Raw genomic sequence first — 13,649 nt, 5'->3', positions numbered from 1 at the left:
CGGAGACACAGGCCGAACCGGGGGCTTTTATTGGGGCTTAAGCTGCCGAGAAAAGAAGGTGGCTCCATGATAGATGCGAGCGAACAACGGCTACATGGGTGGCCCTCCCGTCACACGCGACCTACTAGCCACCCCGAAGACATTCGCCCTGGCTGATATCAAGACCGCGCCGGCCTCGATACGCCCTCGTCGATCCCACACCCGACGAATCTACGTCGACGAAACCTGACGACCAGGGCGCCGGCGCCCACGTCTCTCGTTTCACCGAACCGGGTTCATAGTCAGAGTGATCTTGTTAGAGATAGTTTAGGTTTATGAGGATACGTAGGTACATAGAGAGTATTGTGGATTGTAACAATGTGAGTGTTGGGTGATATTGTATGATGTTAGGATCATTGCTATGACAACAAAGGGATTTACGTCGATTTGAATCGTTTTCGATACGAGGATAAAACTGTGAAAGTATTGAGAATTTTATTTTCAGAGTATTTTTTTGGAATTGGAATTAAAGATGTGAAGTGTTTTTAATGAAATTTGATCTAAACTATCTACTTAAATTATTCCTATCTTTAAATTTTTATGAGGAAAGATATAATAATTCGTTATTTTTTCTTAATATAGTTAAAGATTTGTAATTATTATTATAAATAAATTATTTAAATACTTAATGATATACTATAATGATATAATAAAAAATATAATAGCATTGTGATATAAAAATAAAATAAGATTTAAAAGATATAGATATATATATCTATATATGTATATCTATATGTATAGAACTTTTAAATCGCAAGGCACTATGGGAAATTTATTGCAACTAATGTCTACACGTATATATATCTATATATATAAAACTTTTAAATCGCAAGGCACTATGGGAAATTTATTGCAACTAATGCCTACACGTATATATATCTATATATATAAAACTTTTAAATCGCAAGGCACTATGGGAAATTTATTGCAACTAATGCCTACACGTATATATATCTATATATATAAAACTTTTAAATCGCAAGGCACTATGGGAAATTTATTGCAACTAATGCCTACACGTATATATATCTATATATATAAAACTTTTAAATCGCAAGGCACTATGGGAAATTTATTGCAATTAATGCCTACACGCATATATATCTATATATATAGAACTTCTAAATCGCAAGGCACTATGGGAAATTTATTGCAACTAATGTCTACACCTATATGCTCTTAAAAATGATAAACTACTTCAAAATTCGATTATTCGGATATTATCGTGAGGAAATATCGATAAATAAATGATTATTATATGACGAGAAACGAACACAGCATATGATTAAAAATTTTTTTACAAAGAAATCGAAGGTAGAAATGAAAAGATGATATGATAGAAATTTATTCATATAGTGTATATTCGTATAGTATATATATATATCAAATATGCCACGATATGAAAAGAAATTGTTCAATCGACCGAATAATATTGAATATTTTTCGAAATTTTTTCGAAATTTCACATCAAAAGCCATCGTAAACTTGCGAAGAGTTAAAAACGAAAGCGAAACGTTGCTATAATTATACCGAAAGTACGTGAAAATGCACGCACGGCCATATTTACTACCTTCGTTTTCTGACCCCTTCGACGGGTATTTACCTCGTAAAGTCGTCAAGAAAATTGTAAACAGTAAACAGTAGGTTATAAAACAGTACTCACCGTTGGCTGCATGACGAATCCATAATCCATGGGTAGTGTTGGCCTTCAGGTTGTAGTTTTCCTCGATTTAACAGCTCGTCTTTACACTTTCACCGAACTTGCTTATTACACAATTTTTTCCCATGTTCCGATTGCTCCACTAATTGAATGCGATACAATATGCCTCGTATCATTCGATTGATGAGGTATATAGTATAAAATATATATATATAGTAATAATAAGCACAAATATAGATCTATAATTATAAGTATAATGATAATAAATATAAAATAATTCAAAATATGTAAATGAACACACTGATGTTTGCACACGTCACGACTAGACCTCATTTTAGGCGCGAATTCGACCTTCTTCATGCGCAAAAGAATGCGTAGAATATTATTTTATTGTCCTTTATTGCGCACAAGAATGCGCGGAAGTATGCGCAGAATCGTAAAGACATGTTTTCTATGTGAAATTAATGCGACATCTATACACGACGCAACTAGACGCGCATTTTAGGCGCGAAGTCAAGGTTCTAATTGCGCAGAAGGATGCGCAGAATATTAATCAGCAAACATGGAGGAAATTTATTGTGCGAAAGTGTTTAACGAGTTCGAAACTTTAATCGGTTAATTAGTTATCGTGAATTAAGAAAGTTGTTCCGAGTTTTGGTGCTTAATACGAAAATAATTCATCAAAATCTACGATCACATCAATCATACAGGTAAGAGTTTCATAATCAAATGATTATTTATGTTAAATTTTCGACATAACCTCGTGACGCTACTATTAAAGAAATGAATAATGAATAATTTATTGAATTATTTCTTGTTTCTATCAAACGTAACACACTTTATTCAAAGAAAAAATATATATACGTATTTATATATCAATAATAGTTCAATTATAAAAGTAAATCTTTTACTACATTTATACCATTATAAATGTAACTTTGTCGTCATGGATTCTATGACATTTTTCTTACATTACGCGAATTCAATTTGATTTCGACTTTAAGAATCGAATAAAATATCGTATCTATCTAATGTTTTCTATGCTCAAATGTATCAAACGTTTAATAAAAAAGTCAAAAGTCACTCGAGAGTCGTTAACTGAATCCCTGGACGGGATTTGAAAGGTATCTCAGGTTAATGATATTACGAAAGCATAAGGATTTAAAGAAGTTCTCTTTGTCGTTTGTTCTTTCTTTCCCATTTACAAAAACATTTTACATATGTATTCAGTTAAGTGTAAAGTTATGCCTCATATTTTAGCATATTTTGTCTTCAAAGCTATTTTAACAAAAATTTAATCTGTTTATCGTCCTATCGTCTAATTGAAATAATTTTATTCGACATATATAAATATTATTGCTTAAATTGTTTAAATGATACGTTAGCTGTTGTTAGATAAATACTTCATTCCGTGCAAGTATTAAAGTAAAATCAATCTTGTCGAGACCTTTTTCGGTAGCGTTATGTAAGCCTATTAAGCGAACACTAGACATCCAAGAAAGAAAGATGGGATAACGTTTGAGGAATGCCGAAAAGTAGAGGAAAGGGAGAGGTCACAACACGAGCGGCGGAAGCCACGAGGTAAAAGAGGAGAGCGAAGAAGCTCGATGAGATTCTGGTTTTAATTAGTTGGAACCGCCGCAAGGGAACAATCGATGGCATTAACGATGTCGCAGATAAGAAATCAGACTTCTGAACTCTTGTTCGTAATCATTGTCTCGAATATTTTTGACGTTGACTTCTTCTCGAATTCTTTCCGACCAAATATAATTAAAATCTTCATAAACACCTGCCTCCCAATATCAATTAATAAACACGGTGTATCGACATTGACATGTGATTTTTTTCTCTCGATCAATTAAAATTTCTTCATTAATCTATCGAATATCATTGTACTGTATCGATAATAATTTATCTTCCTCCCTTTAATATTACAAATTATGATTTCTTTTAGCATAAAATTATAATTCCAATCGTGAAAATTATTGAACGTTTAGAAAAATGGCGTGTACGTAGGAACGTACGTTGAGAAGAAATTAAAAATTCCATTTTCTCGATCAAATAATCGGAGAAACACTTGAAATGTAAACAGAGGAAAGAGTTCGATCATGAGAACCACTGGGCCGTTTACAATTAAGCAATGTAACCGAGTCGCAGACGCGTGGAGCGTCGTGTGTGGTCCCGGGGTTCGAATCCCACCTCTCCCTTTCCACTCTTTCCACCCGGTACCACCACTCTACCACGATGTCCCCACCACTTGGAGGTTCTCTTCAGCTTCTCTCGTGTTCGTTTTTCTCTTGTTTCTCCCCTCGTGCTCGCCGCGGCTCTTTACCTTCTTCGCCTGATCCCGAAGGTGGTGACTCATCCACCTATAGGCTACCACGAATTCGGGAATTCCTCCTCGTTCCTTGTCGCTTCTCGATCTGACGCGAATTTTTGCGCAACCAGATTTCTATCAAGATCACGAGTAGTTGGCTAATCTTACGGTTTGTTAGTAGGATCGATTTAGTTCGTGCAATCTTTTTCGGTCTCGAAGAAAAAATTTATACGAGTTCAAAAAGCACTAGTCTTCTTCTTCTTTTTTTTTTTTTTTGAGAAATTTTCGAAAATTGAAGCAATTTTGTGGTACTTTAATGTGATGCTTCTCTTTCTAGATTTCTTCAATTTTGAATATTGAATAGAGTCTTTATAAATCAGATTAGTTAGAAAAAAATTGGAACACTTTTATAGTACTGTCGTAAGTACACTTCGATATTACGTATCAATTGAATTAATAGTCTGAATTTTAATTAGGGCGATTTACAAAGATCAACTCTACTCCAATTTCAAAGTTGGCGTTGACGAGAGACACGATACTTGGAAGGAAATCGAGATTCTTGGAAACAAAACGACTCCTCGCCATAATTTCTCCCGGCCGACCTCTTTATAATCCATAAAACTCGGCGCGTCTTAGCTTTTAAAACTGGTTCCGATCGTCGAATAGAGCTGTGACGCGCGAGAGTGTCCGCGGGCAGACATGTTTGGAGTTCGGGCTTGTCCGGAGGCGCGGACGCGTAAAGGTGGACATGACACTAGGAAACTAAATATCGGTCGACCGATCCTATGATTCCCGCGGAGAGTTGGGCCGCTGTCAAAAAGCATCGGCCCGTCCGGACCTATCTCACTTAATTTTCGTTAAAGTCATCGAATCGGGGATAGGGGATCGTCGACAGTCCCGAGATCGTCTTACCGCCGTTCTCTATTCACACTGAGGATCGTGTCGATCGATGGTAACGACGGTTCGGAATAAATTGGACCCGATTTCTTAGGAGGAAATCCCTTAGACGAAATACGAAAACGTCGCCTCGCGTTGTCACCTTGATTCTTCCTCCAACGAGTTTCTCGGAAATCGTTAAATCGATATCCCGCAACGTATATCTCCATCGTATATCCCCGATATATATTCCAAGGTACATAATTGAAATTCAAATCGCGGTAGAGGCGAAGGGGGGTTTATCGAGCAGGGAGAGAAAGCATTTCTTACATGCATCTCTCGATACATCTGCTTCCGTCACCCGTGCGTTCGCGTTGCGTGGCAATTAAAAATTCAGATTTACAGCCGGGTAGCGATATTAAAAGATCGGGCAATCGTTCCACGACCGAAGACCACTTTTCGTTCTCCCCCGTAACCCTTTGCACGGTTAATGAAGAGTTCGCCATATCCCGGGATGGCAGCTGACGTTGCATTCATGCATGAGAGTGCCGCGTCCCGGTCATTTGGCCTGTGGCGCGACTAAAAACTGAGGGGAGGGCGCTCGAGTTTTGTCCCATCGGTGGCCGGTAACGCGCCTTCCATGGGGACCGGGAGCAGAAGAAAATTTCAGAGGGGACCATCGACCCGGCGGCCCACACATCGAGTTGCCGGAACACGCGGATTGAGCCATTAAAGCCCGTTTCAACCTGTTTCGGGGAAATTCGCGAGACAGAGGGTTCTGTTCCTTGCGTCGCGAGTCCTGATCCATGGAACGGAGAACGAATCGATCGCGTTTATCGTCGTTTATCCACACGATCCTCTTATCTATATGATACTCGGATTTGATTCAAATGTGCAATTTATATCTTTTCGCTTCGTTTCGAGATGGCAATGGAAATTTCGAGGAAAATTCGTTCTCGTTCTTTCTTTCGATCTTTATATCCTTCAACGTGTAATCACAGATTTTTCACGTTTTCTTCTCGCCCATCTCCTCGTACCGAGAGGCGTTCGTTCGAAATTTCTATGGGAGATTGTTATCGAATCCCCGCGCTCGTACAAGTATGCCTTCGTTTCACCGCGTGAAACGAGCAACAAATTGCACAACGGTCAGACTTTTACTCGAACGAGCAAAGAACCGCGAGAACAGCGATGGCCAAGCACGCGCGAGACCTTCCACGAGATAATTTATTGGTCAATCAAAATGACGCATGGAGGTATAAAGTGACACGTCAGCGTACACGGCTGACCATTAATTTTAATACCCGTCACCATCAGATCTCCCGACGCTGCTTTCCACGTTGGCTCCCCACTGACGGTGGAGCGTATCCATCGGCATCGGCTACCGTACGACTAATGCCCCGTTCACTAACGACGATCATCCTTGAAGATCTCGGTCTACCGATCTCTCACGGTCGCTACGAATTATTATCCTCCTCTTAATCCTCCATACCTGATCATCGGCCTGTCCGATGCCTCTCCTTTCGAGAATTTTCGAGATACAAATTAAAAAAAGTATTAAATTGAAAATGCACGCGCAAAGAAAAAAATAAAGAGATCGGTATAAATATCGAGAAAGATCTTTGTAAAATCGAAACTTTCACGGGGATAAAAGCAAAAGGAACGGCCGTGAACATGAAACACTGGCAAAGGGGGAGGGGAGGGACAAAGGAGAAAAACGAAACGGCAGAATAAGCGAGATAGAACGTCGTGAAAAATCACTCGGTTGAGATACGATCCGGATATATATCGATGGTACGCCAAGAACGCGACGAGAGGTATGCAAGCGCGGTAAGTGCAACGTCGATTGATAGCGAGCGTCCCCTTATCTATAAACTATTTTCACTTTTTCTTTCCTTCTCCATCGGTGCTTATCGTTCGTTGCGCGCACGAGAATAATTCTACCGCGTTATTTACGGCTGATTACCGAGCTCAATAATTCCCTTCCGCGTTACTTTATTGAGTTCCGTGGGCCACGCGCGATTTCCCCTCGATTTATGGCGCGAGATAGGACCGATAGAACAACCCGCCTCTGGATCACCTCGTTCCACCGAGTTGACCTCGTATGTAAACAGAGGCTGGGCCGATAATCCCCCCCGACGAATTTGTATGCCGTCCTTTTCGAAACGGAGCCAGGTAATATGCAGCTTGTCGCATGCATAAAGAAAACGGATGACGAAACAAAACGTGTCGTGCGGGGATCAGATCTGTCCCGAACGAAAACGGATCCCGAGCGATTATTCGTGTCGCATGTGTTTAAAACGAGCATCATCCAATCGATGATATCCGGCCATCTACGATCGATATCTAGTCCGTTCCATCGGCTATTCCAAAAAGCGTATACGTTAACGGATCATCGTTGTACGATCCCCGAGACGGATGCATAATTTCGAGCTCGAACTCTTCTGGTTATCCTTATCCGTTGTTGGAGAAAAAAAGCGCACAGGTCGGGCACAGGAATGTCGAACACAGGGTCGGTCGACAGGGTTAATGTTTGCGCTGCCTTCTCACGCGCCTTCCACTTTTCTCCCCGCTTGTATCTCATTTGTAAAGATTCCGGGACAAAGGAGGAGAACGAAGAATCGTTTGTACGTAAGCCTCCTGCGCGGCGCTTGACCCGAGCCACCACCAATCTCCACCACCGGATCCCCCGGCTACGCATTCTGGACAGACAGAAGCGCGAGTCTGTCAAGTGGCCCGATTCTAATCTGACAGGGACGTATCGGTCCCCGCTCCTTCACTCTCCTCGATCCCGATTAATCGACGATGCGTTTCGGAGATGAGGGTATTTCGATCATTTTCCACCGAATCGCATTACGGGTGGCCTTATTTGTCTTTTATGCGAAGGAAAGATTTTGCACGAATTCTCTTATCGCTCGTATATTTTTATTCGCTAGCCAGGGTTCGGTTGTGGCAAGCGTTAGCAACGCAGCAAGCGACCGGAATGTTTTTTTTCTTTTTAGAATTTAAAATTTAAACAATGGAATTGAAAGGAATCAATGGTGTTGATTTCGTAGGGAATGAAATATCGCGGGGACTCAGGTTCAGGTAACCAACTTCCGTCCGTCCTCGAAACAGCAGCTTTTGTAAAATAAAAAATAATCGGCCCTTATTACTCATCGCGAGGATCCTAACGTAGCTTGTACTCTAATGTCGTCTATTACTTACCAGGTATCCCTCTCCAAAAGCGCATCCGGTCCCTGGACCATCTTCGGGGGCAAAGACAACGGCCGAGCGGTCCGTTGTCGAAAGAGAAAAATCGGGGGACGCCGGTTTCCACCATCAAATTATTTATTCCCGACGAACTCTATCTTCCATCTTTCCACTCCCTACCCCTGACAAAGGCCGTTTTGACTTCCACATAATTTCGACGTTTCCTCCTCTTTCAAATCGATCAACCTCTTTTCAAAGAAATTTCCAATTTTCTACCGATCGTAAACGAGCGGCGCAAATTATTCACCTTCGTGCGTAACCATTTCGGCCGATATACCGAACGATTCGTGCGAGAGACGAAATAAAGGGGGTGGAGGGAGGGATTGAAATAACGTTGGCGAATGTTAAATGATGTATAAAGTGCGTTAACCGACACCACTCACCGTGCAACGCACACACATATATACACGCACGCGTATCGCGTATCCACGGGTATAAACGTAGGCGTGGCTGGTTTGATATCAACGATGGCCACCTTTCGACTGTAAATCAATCGATATCACGCCGGCAGGAGGGGCTTTTCACGGGGTTTGCACGGGCCTGAAATACGGCTCGGGGGTGGAAGCATGCGCCAAATGCTGAATGCGAATCGACCCGCCCCGAAACCTTTTATCCCGACACCGATCGCCTCTCGCCACTGTCCTCCTCCTCCTCCCTCGCCTTCCCTCCCGCCACGGCCGCGCCGATGGATTTCGATAAACATCTGCCTCGATTGATTCCCTTCCCGGTGTTAATTAGCACGCGTCTAGTACCGCTTTCACGGCTATCGATCGCTCGACCGCGTTAATGCTCCCGAGATCATCTTGTCTCTTCTTCCCTCTCTCGACATCTTTTAATCGTTTCAATTGTTGCGCTACTTTATTCTGTCTTTTCTTTCCTTTCTTTTTGCACTCGTTACGTCCTTGCAACTTGATGATTATTCTATGATATGATCCTTTGATGGGATTGGAAAACTTTAATATTTTGAATATATACGTGTATACGTATTTCTTGAAATCATATATCGATAGAAATACAATTCTTGTTAATCTGTCGATTGAACAGACTTCTTGCGTATCTATAATCAAATTCCAAATGTATATATCTCGAGTAAGTTCGATTTTATAGGAAAAAAGAAAAAGGTATCGTATCTGGGCTCGAAGAACGGAAGCGCGTTAATTACTTGGATAATTCGGTATCGACTGTTTATCAGACAGCAGCATCGTCGGTGTCTTTGCGCGAATGTTTGAAAAAGATTTATCTCGATCGGTGGACGAACTATATATAGGCGACGAATTATCTGGTCCAAAGGAGCAGGATGGATATTAAAGATAGAACATAGTAAACACGTCGATACGTGGCTCATGATAGTGGGAATATTTAATTTGATCTTTAAATAATTCTTACAAGGTATAAGCGCCCGATATTGTATCGAGCCTTCCGTATTAGCATAGGTAAATAAATAACTAAGTTATTTTTAAACAGTCTATCGAGATGACGTTCTCGCTAAGTTTTTGCGATTTTATTTACACGACGATTTATCAATCTTTTATTTATATATATATATATATATACCTATACATAAGTCGTTTCTATTTACTTCTCTTCGTACATATACTTCGTATGTATAACGTCTTCTATTGCACATCGCAATTGTACGAATATCTTACATTTTTACAATAAATTAACGGAACGAAATTAACTTCGAACACTTCCTTTCTCTCTCTCTCTCTCTCTCTCTCACAGACACTCTTGTCACGCATTCATAGCGAAGATTTTTCTCCATTTTCTCTGCCTCGAAATACTGGTTCTTTTATCAAAGAACTGTCGACTGTCTCGTTTATTTTTTTTCTTCGATCTATTGTTCGCGAGAAAACTGTACAAATGGCACTGTACAACCCATTTCACCGTGACTTACGCGATTCACGTGTAATCGCGACGCACGAACGACGCGATTCTTCATTATTCATTATTCATCGCTCAGTTTTTAAATACGAAATTTCTTTTTACTCGTTTCATAGGAACGTGCGTGCTGATTCCTCCTCCCTCGCTTCAACCATCGATTCGATCGTTGAATGATAGTTATCGTTGCGATCACCGTGAGCACGATCACCATCATTCGATTCGTGAAACTCGTCAACTCTCTCAAGTTAAATGGGAAGCTCTAGAAGACAAAGCGAAATTTGAACGTGGCGTTGAATTTTTCCACAAATTATTCGAATCGTGTATTCAATTCAATTTAATTCTTCAGTTTCCGAAGACGTTAAATTCATTCGTGTTTCTTCGAATGACAATTATTTCCGCTTATTGTTGTATCCGAAAATTGTTGTTTGATCTTCGAATGATTCGATATAATTTATAATTGTCAAATGTAAGAATTATATTTATTCATCGTGGATAAAATTTTCCATAACATTTCTGAAAAATCATCGAAAGAAAGAATTTATCGCTCAATCTCAATGAAACGAAAAACGTGTCGATCTCTTTGGAGTCACGGACAATCAATGATGATCCTTCGCAAAAAAAAAAAAAAAAAAAATGTACAGGAGGAACCTATTAAATTATCTAAGACTAACAATCATTCTCTCACCCCTTTCGTTTCACCCCTTGGAAACCCCGAGTTTTTCTATTATCGAGACACATTTTCATCCCCCACCGGTCGAAAGTTCCATCCCCTCTCACGAGATCACGAAAGAGTTTCTCTCTACCCCATCTCCATCCCTAAACTCAATCATTCGATCGATCCTATTGCCGTCATTTCGCTTGAAGTTCCGCCGCTTGTTCCTCTTCCTCCTTCGTCAACGGGACCGTCGAATGATTGTAAAGACCCTGGGCCATCAGCTGAAGGGCGAGCGGATTCTTCTGCCCGCTGGCCTTCTTGATCTTCGCCCTCTTGTTCTGAAACCAGATCTTGATTTGCGCCTCGTTCAGGCCCAGATCCCTCGAGAGCTGCTGCCTCCTTCGCTCGGTCAGGTATCGATTCTCCGCGAACTCCCTCTTCAGCCTTGCCAGTTGTTCGCCGCTAAATGCCGTCCTCGGACGTTTCTCCTCGGGGGTGCCGCCATTGCCACGGCCATCCGACCTCTTCACCCTTCTCGTGCGCGGACCTGCAACACGGTACGTTCCTATTGTCAGCTGATATCTGTCGAAATGTCGGGAGAATTATAATATTGCCGCGGTAAGAGGAACGCAGTAACTCGCAAAAACATTGACGCGTTAAGATCATTTAGTTTACGAATATTTTTTTATCTCTTCTGATAATATAAGAGAAAGTGTTAAATAGAAGGGTGTCTCATTGCCCCCCAAAGCAATTGAAAATTAATATTGCAATCCTTTATTCGTAACGTTCGAAACTTTTCCTTTGTATTTCGAAGAGAAGCGAGAGAAAAGAGAAGGCAAAGTTCGAGAGATCTTGAATTATTTCTAAAGAGATAGACATTTCGAGCGATCGCGTGTATCATCAGGCCTCGATGAAACATCTCGCCAAGAGTTCAAACTTTCCGTTAGAACCGTGCGTCGACTACCGTATCCTTCTAAACCCTTTCTAAACTTGCTTCGGGTTAAAAAACTTCTTCCCCGTAGAGGGTACATAAAGTTATAAAAAAATTATTCTTACGTAACGATTCATAATGGTCCTCCGTGGCCGCGAAGAACATTGATTCAACAAGTTTACGCGCCAATAAATCTGAGGAATTAACGAACCGGCGGCACGATGGGCGCGCGCTTAGTGACAAACTTTACGACAACTTTTATTGTCTAGTCGGTCTTAACTGCTTTTCCCATTCGTGTACAACTGCTGCCATAATAAGAGAGGTTCGTTCAAGGGAGGAGGCCTTTTTCACCGTGCCAAATAAATGTCCGCGCGAGACGAGTGGAATATAGTTGGTCCACCAATATTTCTCTACACGATTTCCTCTCGCGTCTTCTTCTTCTCGTCCCCGGCGAAGACTCGCTAGAAGTCTTTCACGGTACTCTCCACCACTGGTCATGCGCAGTTAACAGAGACAACACGATCGTAAATCAACCGCCTTATTGTTGTTACACTCCAGACCTCGCTGCGACGCGTCGTTATGGCCCGAAATATTAATCGGTATCTCGGCAAGAGGCAACAAATTATTTTTTCACGTGTGCTAATTATTCCTCGTTTTCGTCTCGCCGATTAACGGTATGTTAACTGGGATAAAATGACGAACATAGTCGTCGAATTTTTCTTTTTTTCTTTTTTTTTTTTTTTTTTTTTTTTTTTTTTCTAAAAATTTCTTTCATTTTCGAATTACGATTTATCGATCGGAAGCTGCGAAGACAATGGAACAAAACGGCGATTGGATAGGCGTGCTCATCGAAACGGAATACAAGTACGCTTCCATTCGACGTTAATAACTCGTCGTAAATATCGTAATGATTATACACCTTGCACGCACGTATACACACGAGAAAGCGAGGACTTTTATTATTCGTATGGGCGGGGCGAGGAGATGCAATCTGGGATGATAATCATGCGGAACGACTGATTGTTCCAGGCGAAAAACTATATATATGTATATATATACAACGCGAGAGTTTCAATTTCGTCTAAACGCTACTGTGTCTCGCTTGATCGAACTGGAAAAATTACATCGGCTCGAATAAAGAATTATAATTAACCGAACTCTTTCCTATTGCATTTTATACAAATCTCCACGAATTACCCTACCAAGGATGATGCTTATTAGTAGATATTCCAGATATTCTAGCGTGAAGATGACCGGATGGATCATTTACTTTCCCTATAATTAATCCTTTTTTAAAACGACAGATGATGATGGACTCTCTCTCTCTCTCTATCTAGTGAAAATATATATCATAGAAATTCATGCACGATCTCAACACAGAATTTCCCACTTTTAATCGCCTCCCGTCGAAGCTTTTCTTTATCCGGATACAAAAATTCCTCGAACGTTGGAAGCAAACGTTCGAAGAGAGCGACAAGGTTAAGCCAGTTTCTCGTTCTCCCGTTCAGAAATGAGCGAGGTAACGAACGGTCGGCAGTCTAATTACTTAAGCGAAGTAGTCTCGTTGTCGGTGGCAGGAAAGAGGTATTCAGGAAGCCCACTTCTCGCTCTCTCGCCGTTTCCATTTAAGGAACAACCACCTCTCCCACCCTCCTCCTCCTCCTTCTCCTCATCCGTGGGCGTCTCGAGGGGTAAAACCAATAACGCTAAGACGCCCTCTCGAGAGAGCGAGTACATCCCTTGAAAGTACCTCGCATACCACGGGGACGCGCGGCCACGAACGAACACTAATTTCCTCTCCTCTCCTATCCTTGACTTGAGTTAGACGTCAGCTGAACGCGACCTCGCTTCTCTCCTCAACGTTTCTCCCTTGATTAACGCCGCGAGTCATTGTCAGTTCTCGTCACTTGTCGTCCCCGCGTTTCCAAAGAGCGCTAACGGTTCTTCGTCCAACGAATGACGATTTCGAACGGAGAGCAGGAAGGATTACGAGTTAGCTAGTTAGATCGAAATGAATCGAGCGTAGGGAGAGATAATT

The 13,649-nt window shown here is 41.3% G+C and overlaps 1 protein-coding gene and 1 long non-coding RNA gene across 3 annotated transcripts in view; one reads left to right on the top strand and one right to left on the bottom strand.

The window, feature by feature from the left end:
- Positions 1-2,212: 2,212 nt before the first annotated feature.
- LOC102672114 overlaps positions 2,213-13,649 on the top strand; it is a 165,077-nt gene continuing 153,640 nt past the window's right edge. The window contains exon 1 of the long non-coding RNA XR_004150813.1: positions 2,213-2,409. This is a non-coding gene — a long non-coding RNA (uncharacterized LOC102672114). The remainder of the gene's footprint in view (positions 2,410-13,649) is intronic.
- Positions 10,490-13,649, bottom strand: part of LOC102671756 (homeobox protein invected-like) — a 63,629-nt gene continuing 60,469 nt past the window's right edge. The window contains exon 3 of one of the 2 annotated variants that reach the window (XM_031511552.1): positions 10,490-11,245. In XM_031511552.1, the coding sequence (XP_031367412.1) occupies positions 10,875-11,245 (371 nt within the window). In that variant the 3' untranslated portion in view covers positions 10,490-10,874. The remainder of the gene's footprint in view (positions 11,246-13,649) is intronic. The other variant, XM_031511553.1, reaches the window with a different exon arrangement.

This window comes from Apis dorsata, unplaced genomic scaffold, assembly GCF_000469605.1.
Source record: "Apis dorsata unplaced genomic scaffold, Apis dorsata 1.3 scaffold_327, whole genome shotgun sequence".
NCBI classification, from domain to species: domain Eukaryota; kingdom Metazoa; phylum Arthropoda; class Insecta; order Hymenoptera; family Apidae; genus Apis; species Apis dorsata.
The sequence above is the reverse complement of the archived record's forward strand: the minus strand, read 5'-3'. Positions and strand labels throughout refer to the sequence as shown.